Source organism: Abrus precatorius, unplaced genomic scaffold (genome assembly GCF_003935025.1).
Source record: "Abrus precatorius isolate BTA unplaced genomic scaffold, Abrus_2018 Scaffold9, whole genome shotgun sequence".
In the NCBI taxonomy this organism is placed as follows: Eukaryota; Viridiplantae; Streptophyta; class Magnoliopsida; order Fabales; family Fabaceae; genus Abrus; species Abrus precatorius.
This window is the reverse complement of record NW_020874439.1, coordinates 6,699,687-6,707,989: the sequence shown is the minus strand read 5'-3', so window position 1 is coordinate 6,707,989 and position 8,303 is coordinate 6,699,687. Positions and strand designations below refer to the sequence as shown.

General features: G+C 30.3%; 1 protein-coding gene across 1 annotated transcript; it reads left to right on the top strand.

Moving 5' to 3' along the window:
- The first annotated feature begins 2,518 nt into the window (after positions 1–2,518).
- Positions 2,519–7,315, top strand: LOC113849068 (putative disease resistance protein RGA1). The gene is made up of 2 exons (XM_027478660.1): positions 2,519–5,592; positions 6,720–7,315. Exon 1 carries the CDS (start codon positions 2,561–2,563, stop codon positions 5,582–5,584), a length of 3,024 nt encoding a protein of 1,007 aa, XP_027334461.1. The 5' UTR covers positions 2,519–2,560; the 3' UTR covers positions 5,585–5,592; positions 6,720–7,315.
- Positions 7,316–8,303: the final 988 nt, after the last annotated feature.

Sequence of the window (8,303 nt, the reverse complement as noted above, 5' to 3'; positions counted from 1 at the left end):
TTTATAATTTTATACTAACTATTGTATTTTAATTTTATATTTTTATAAATGCAGATAATATAAAAATATAATTAAAATTTATAATATTAGTTTTAAACAGGAGAACAAAATATTTGACCATATTTTTAAGTTTTAGGTTTTTCTTTGATTTTGAATTAAAATATATTTTAAATAATATTATTTTATTTATAGAAAATATTATTCATAAATATTTTATATTACAATTTATATTTATAAAAAATAGAAAGAGCTAATTTTATGTAATTGGCTTTTAAGGGGTAAAAAAGAGTAAAATTGGCTCATAATTAATGTGTAAAAAATTTAATGTATGTTTAATTTTTGAATAATTACGACCTCAAAATCTTATAAAATAAAAAAACATTGTAGCAATCACATCTAAATTTTAAAGATGATTTGAATAACTTATTTTTAATATAAAGAATCAAAATAACTTATTAAAAACATATATTCTAAAAATATTTTTTCAAGAACGACCAAGTTGATAGACTACTTGGTCATCATAAAAATTATATTACATAGTTAAACTTTAAAAACATTCCTTCTTTTGTTTGAAGTACTTTGAGAGAGAGAGAGAGAGAGAGAGAGAGAGAGAGGCACTTTGAAAATAAAACTAGACGAGTGCAGATTATTATTATTACTATTTATATTATATATTGGTGAGTTCTAATTTTACGAAAAAAACTTTAGGTATAATTCTTAATGAATTGTTTATTAAAATAAAATTATAATTTTAATTGATAAATAATATTAACAACCTATAAAGAATAATATAAAAGTTTTATTCTTCTTAAAATTAAAAATGATTTAGCAGAAGAGTTTACAAATTTTGTCTAGACATGGAAAGTAATTTTTGCTTGAGAAACACACATATGCTTGGAACACAATAATGTTCAAAAATCCACTAATAAAAATGTACAAAATATTTTATTATTTGATATCGAGATAAAATTTTAAAACTCTTATAAAAACAACAAGTATTTAGTATTTTATAAAAAAATATATTAAGGTCATTGAGTTTTTTGAAAAATTGGAAACAAAGAGAGTAAAATTTATTAAAAAAAGGTATTTTAGTAAAAATTATTAAACATATGTTTAATAGTGTTTTAATCAAAAACTTAAAATAAATTACAATATATGTATTTCAATAATTTTTAGGAGAAAATTATATAATTTTAAAATAAAAAAATAACGTAATGCATACATCTTATATATATATATATATATATATATATATATATATATATATATATTATTTACTCTAAATATTTAAATTTTGTTAAATAATTTTAATTTAATCAGCTATATTATTATCTTTTAGCTTTACATTTTACATAACTTGTTTGCTAATTTTTCAAACACGGTCTTAAAGTAAATATATAATTTCGTCTTCAAAGTAGCTGGCATGTTGTATATAATTTATTTCCTCTATCTGATAACATCATGACAAATTTAGGACAAAAATTTGATCAATGTTAGAACAAAAAAGATTAAGTTGTCACCAACTCAACAGATTCAAAGATTAAATCGTGCTCGTGAAACCTTTCATAGAAATCAATAGAAATTATCAATTAGATTCATTTTTATAGACGAAGAAAAATGCTATTGAGAAATTGAAAGATATTTTTTATTAAAAATACTAGTAAATGCACATTATTTTTAATTATAATTTTTAAGTGTATTCTTACATCAATTTTTAACAAAAAAAAAAAAAAAACTCTCTTTTTCTATTCTGTCTTAAAGTAAGACCATAAACTAATTAGTACTATATTTTTAAATTTTAATTTTAAAATCAATTTTTTAAAAATTGAGTGACATCACATTTTTTTGTAGTCGACTAAAAATGTGAAATAAAAGGATAAAATTATTTATATTTTGAAAATTAATTTAATGATTAAGAATAGAAATAAGTTAAATTGTCAGAGTTTATCATAACTTTTTTAAAGTTTAAGCTCAATCTAACCTATTTAAATAATAAATTTGATTTAAATTTTTAAAAATTTAATTAACTAAATAAGTTAAACTTAAACTTAAAAAATTATTATACTTTATAAAATTGTCTATTTAAAATTTTAAAGTTTATAATAATATTTTAAATAATTTTATATAAAAATTTGGTGGCATACTAATATTTTGAGTCTATTATAATTTTAATTTATATTATTTTTTATATAAAACTAAGAAAATTATATATATTTGTATTCACGATTATAGTTACGTGTTTGTATTGAATATTTTTTTTTGTTATTAATTTCATTGATAGGTCGAATAAGTGATTCTAATGTAGTATTCTAGTTGAGTTAGGTGTGGTTTAGTAACTAGGATGATTGACATAAATGTTCTAAAAATAAAATAAAAAATTTATATCTTTTATAATTTAAATGAATTAAACGTGTAAAGATAGATATTCTGTTACAAAATAATATCATAGATATTGTGTGGATGAGTTTGGCCTACCTTACCGTATTCGTTTCATTACATAGATTTGTGCTCCTCTCTTTGAATATCAATATCAACCCTTCTTCATTATTCTCTTTCACTGATGGCTAAGTTTGAGTCAGTGCCATTTGCTGTTGCATCAAATCTTATTCACAGGTTAGCGTCCGCAGAATTTCTTGAATTTGGACAGGAGTATGGTGTGATGGAAGAGTTGGAAGCGCTTAAGAAGACAATTGGATCTATCAATGATGTGCTCCTTGACGCTGACCACAAACAAGAACAAGTTCGTGTGCGTAATTGGATATCTGACTTCAAAGAAGTACTTCATGCTGCAGATGACTTCTTAGATGACCTTGCTTTGCAATTTAGGAGTGACAAATTGGGTGCAGCCGAAGGAAAAGAAGTGAACAAGGTACTTCTTTCCATTTCATCTTCAAATCAAATTCCTCTATACAATGAAATGCCGGTTGAAATTATAAAAATACGAGAAAGGTTTAATTGTGTAGTAGAAGACATGGATAAATTGAATTTAATCCCAAGTTCTATGCTGGTTAAGCAAACTGATGGTGGATGGAGGGAAACATGTTCTTTTGTGTTAGAGTCTGATATCATTGGAAGAGATGATAGTAAAAAGGAGATCATTAGTCTGTTGAGAAAGCCTCATGAAAACCAAAAAGTTTCTTTGATTGCCATTGTTGGCCTTGGTGGGTTGGGGAAGACAGCTCTTGCACAATTGGTGTATAATGACTTGGAAGTGCAGAATTTTTTTGAAATGCAAATGTGGGTGTGTGTCTCTGATAACTTTGATGTGAAAACTATTCTGATGAAAATATTAGATTCAATAATTATTGATAGCCAAAGACAAGACCAATCATTAGAGAAGTTGCAAAGAGAGCTTCATAAGAATTTAAGTGGTAAGAAATATTTGTTGGTCCTGGATGACATTTGGAATGAGAGTTATGACAAATGGGCTGAATTGAGAAAGTACTTGATGTGTGGCGCTCGAGATAGCAAGATTTTAGTGACAACTCGAAATGAAAATGTAGCAAAGACAATGACTGCCAGCACTTCCTATCCTTTGAAAGGTTTGACCGATGAAGAATCTTGGAGTTTGCTGAAGAACATTGCATTTGAGGATGATTGCAAAGGAGTGAATCAAAATTTAGAATCAATGGGGAAAGAAATAGCCAAAAAATGTAAAGGGGTTCCACTAGCCGTTAAAACGCTGGGAGGCCTGTTACGAGGACAAAATGAAGTAAGTGATTGGGAGAATGTCTTAAGTGGTGACTTCTGGAAAGTATGTGAGGAGCAAATTAGTATCATGCCAATTCTAAAACTCAGTTACCAAAACTTGTCGCCAGATATGAGACAATGTTTTGCTTATTGCTCTTTATATCCCAAGGATTCAGAAATTCCAAAGGATGAGTTGATTCAGCTATGGATGGCACAGGGTTACCTTCAATGTTCAACTGAAAAACAGCGCATGGAAGATGTTGGTAACCAATTTGTAAAGATGTTTTTGATGAACTCATTTTTTCAAGAAGCAGAAAGTGATAAATACGGTGAGATCAAAAGTTTCAAAATGCATGATTTAATGCATGATCTTGCGATGCTTGTTGCTGGCAATGATTGCTGTTACTTGGATAGTAAGGCGGAGAAAATTGAAGGTAATGCCATACACATATCTTTGGAATCTAAGGCCATTCATTTGTTGAAATCATTAGATCCGAGCAGGCTGGGCAGGCTGCGAACTGTGATTTTGTGGTCTTACAACAGGGAGGAATTGTCTGTTGCTAATTTCAAACACTTGCGCGTCTTGAAGATATCGTTTTCTTTTTGCAATTTGATTGATTCAATTGGAAAATTGAAGCATTTAAGATATCTTGATATTGGTGATCACTACTCCCGTGGGATGGCAGTTGGTGTGGGAAAATTGTCCTCGCTGCAATTCTTATCGACCTTTGTTGTGGGAGGTAGCCCAGAAACCACACTAAATGAATTGAAAGACTTAAACCTAAGGGGAAAATTAAGAATTATTCATCTGGATCGCGTGAGAAACGTGGCTCTAGAATCACAGGATGTAAATTTAAAAGAAAAAAAATTCCTTCAATACTTGTCTCTAAGTTGGCCCGAGGTATACGTCGGTGACAATGACAGCTTACAATTGTTAGAAAACCTTCAGCCACACCATAATCTCAAGCAATTGGGGGTTTCGGGTTACCCAGGCGTGCTTTTCCCAAACTGGCTTTCTCTCCTCACAAATGTTGTTCACATCACTTTGTATGGGTTTCATAAGTGTCGCTGTCTCCCAGCTTTGGAACATCTCCCATCTCTGAAGTCCCTTCACATAGACCATCTTCATAAATTGGAATACATATATCTTTATGAAGATGGTTTTGCAGTAACCTTCTTCCCCTCTTTGGAGAGCCTCACAGCATATGGTTGTCCAAATCTCAAGGGATGGCAGAGGCGAGGAGATGATGTCAATGCTTCTACAACTTCACATGATATCTCCTTACCTTTTTCATTTCCTCATCTTTCTCGACTGGATGTCATTGACTGTCCAAAATTGACTTGCATACCTACTTTTCCAAACGTTAAGGATTTGTATTTGCGATGGGGCACTGTGGTGGAGCCATTAATAGCAACACTAAACACAACAGCGTCAACATGTTCAGCTGATTCATCTTCCTCTGCTCCTCTTTCCATGCTTAAACAATTGACGATTTCTGATCCTATGAATTTACCAAAGGGTTGGATGCAAAATCTGACATCTCTCGAGTCACTTGAAATTCAATTCTGTGAAAGTGAAAGACTAGAGGAATTTGAAACTGGGTTTAAGGACGACACCAACTGCCTTCCGTCTCTGCAACAAATTACATTATATAGATGTGAAAGGCTAAATGCTTTGCCAGATTGGATTTGCAACCTCTCATCCCTTCAACATATCAAAATCTCATTCTGCCGAAATTTTGCATCTCTACCCGAAGGAATAAGTCGTCTTACTAACTTAATGATCTTTGAGGTCGAGAGCTGTTTCCTCTTACTTAAAGAATGTAGAACAGAGACAAGTGCTGTTAGTCGACAAATCGCACACATCCCACGAATTATCCTTAGTGGTCAATGACGGTAAAGGTACTGATGCCCTATTCTGTCAAAAACAGTTTTGTGTTTTTTTTCTGTCAGTGTCAACTACGTGTAACTCAACAACTACTGTGCCTATTCCCTTTGCTAGTAAAATACTTTTATCTAGTTTTTGAGTTAGTGTTCATTTGTTTCAAAGATAAACAATATCGGAGGATATTAATCATCATATGTTTAATGCTAATAAGTTTTTTACTTTGCACTAATATTATTAAAAAAGTATAACTTTTAAATAAATATTAAATATTATATGATTTAATAAAATTTATAAATAATTTTTTAATTATTAATAATAAATATTATATTATATTAATAAGATTAAATTAAAGAGTATTTTTCAAATTAAAAACTAATTATAAAATTTGTATTAGAAGCTCAATTATTTATGGCATAAGATAATATGTTTTTTCATTTGCAAAATAACACTTCAAGATTCTTCTTAAGGAAGTTTGTCTATAGGTTCAAGTTTTGTCTATCATGCTGTCTACTAATCTACCATACACCTAGACTTAGTTTTTGAGAGGACATTGATGTTATTACGGTCTATCATTATGTTCTTTATATTAAATTTGATCTATAGCTGTAATTCTTCACTACAAGAAGTCTATTATTGTTCTTCGTAGGTTTTTGACCTTTGAGCTTGTAATTCTTTCTGAGATTCATTTTTACATTTTTACAATTTTGAGTCAGTCCTCTATTTACAAGGCAACCTAGTCAATTTCAATTGCATTATTAATATGATAAAACCATTGTTTGTCACCACTTACACACCTAAATTGGTACTAGTGTATGCTATTCTATGTATGCATAGACCTTTCCAAATACACTCCTATCATAAGTTGAAATTTATTGAGAATTACAAAATTACAATTGAGACTTGTTAAATATGGAGTGAGAGTCTCAAAAAAATTTAACCAACACTTGTGTGTTTGAAGAAGTTCGTTTAAGAGTGTGTTACTAACATTTTTCAAAGTCACAATAACACATTACAAGTGAAATATGCACAAAACAAAGTGACGTACTAGTAGACTTATTGAAACAAAAATGAGATTTGATACCCTGGAAATTAAGATTTTCCCATCTGAAATGATGATTCCTCTTTATTGCAAAATACACAGTGGATCTGTTGACAAAGAGAGCTGACTCCTTCTACTGGAAGAACAATATCCTTTTTTGGGAAAGGCCTCCTAAGAAAGTTAATAGGGGAAAATATAAGCTTTTCAGCACCCACCCTTTTATTAGAATATGTATTGCTTGCATCGAAAGAAAGAGGAGCCCCAACAAATCCTAGTGTAATGCGTGGGTAAGAATTTATTGCTTCAGTTGAGCTAGAAGACGCTTGACATGCTTTTCAATGCAACATCAATTGCAGCCTTTTGATGGTGTTCACTAACCTCCAAATTTGTTTGTTATTGCAATAACCCAAGGAATTCCAAGAGATATATGGGATAGGTTATGAACAAGAACAATCAAATCTGTCTTCCGACTTAGATCTTGGATTCCAAGCCGTAGTTCATCCCTGAAGTGAGTGGCTCCCATATCGAGTTCCTGTAAAAATAAAAATATATGCAATTGAACATCACTAAATATATTTGAACAATTCAAATTGTACTATTTATGTGCAACTAGCACGCTATGAACAGAAAGCTACACATGTCAATGGCCAAGCTCTTAAAACTAAAAATAAATATGAACTAGAAAGACTTGCTTAATTACAATATTTGTCATATCTTGGGTATAAGAATATTTTGACATATTTTGACTAACAAGAATCTAAAGGTAGCATCCAGCTCTAGTGTTTAGGTATTAAAGACACTAATAATAGCAAGTTTTGGTATCATACAAACTCTTTTTGACCAAAATGGTAATCACAATTCTTTCAAAAATATATTTTTACTTAACAGACAGATTGTACTACCCTCCTGAATACAAAAATGTTTCAAAAGCATTTCAACCCTTTAGCAACTGCAAAAAGGATGCAGACAATTGTCATACCATTAAAGTAGAATGGATCAATTATGACTAAACATCAAACCATCAACAAAATATGGTAGGAAAGCAAATTTTGAATGGAACGAGTAGAAGCAACAGACATTCAACTGCTTAACTAGACTTAACACATAAACCAGGGAATAATTAAGAGAGGAAAAACATGCTGAATTTTTCTCTATGAATAATAATAACTATATGAGCATAACCAAGTGAATAAAGAGGAGGACTCTTTGCAAGGGAAATCAAGAAAACAGAGGAAGAAAAAAAAAAGGCCCAAAAATAAAATGGAAAACCTGCATGTATACTCCTGAGGAGTCACAATAGCACAAACCATAAGCAATAACTTCTTGCACATCAACCTCTGAAAGATATCCTCATTGGTGGCAGTATTTGGTTTACATTTATTCAATATTTCCTTTAAGAGAGTAGTTTTACCAGCTCCCTACAGATCAGCCAACCCATGCAGGTAATTGGATGAATAATTAGAAGTGTGTAATATACATTGCCCCAGAGAAAATTTTGTCTATACATCTAGCCCAACTAATCGTATTCTACGGGTTCACACATGAACCTCTTAGGAAATAGTTGTAAAATCAATGATGCAAAATATTAAAGTTATTTAAACTTTCTGGACAGATGAACTTATCCTTGTCCACAGTTTGATTCTTTGGAGGACTTAGTGGAGCACCAACTTCTATTCTTATCTTCTG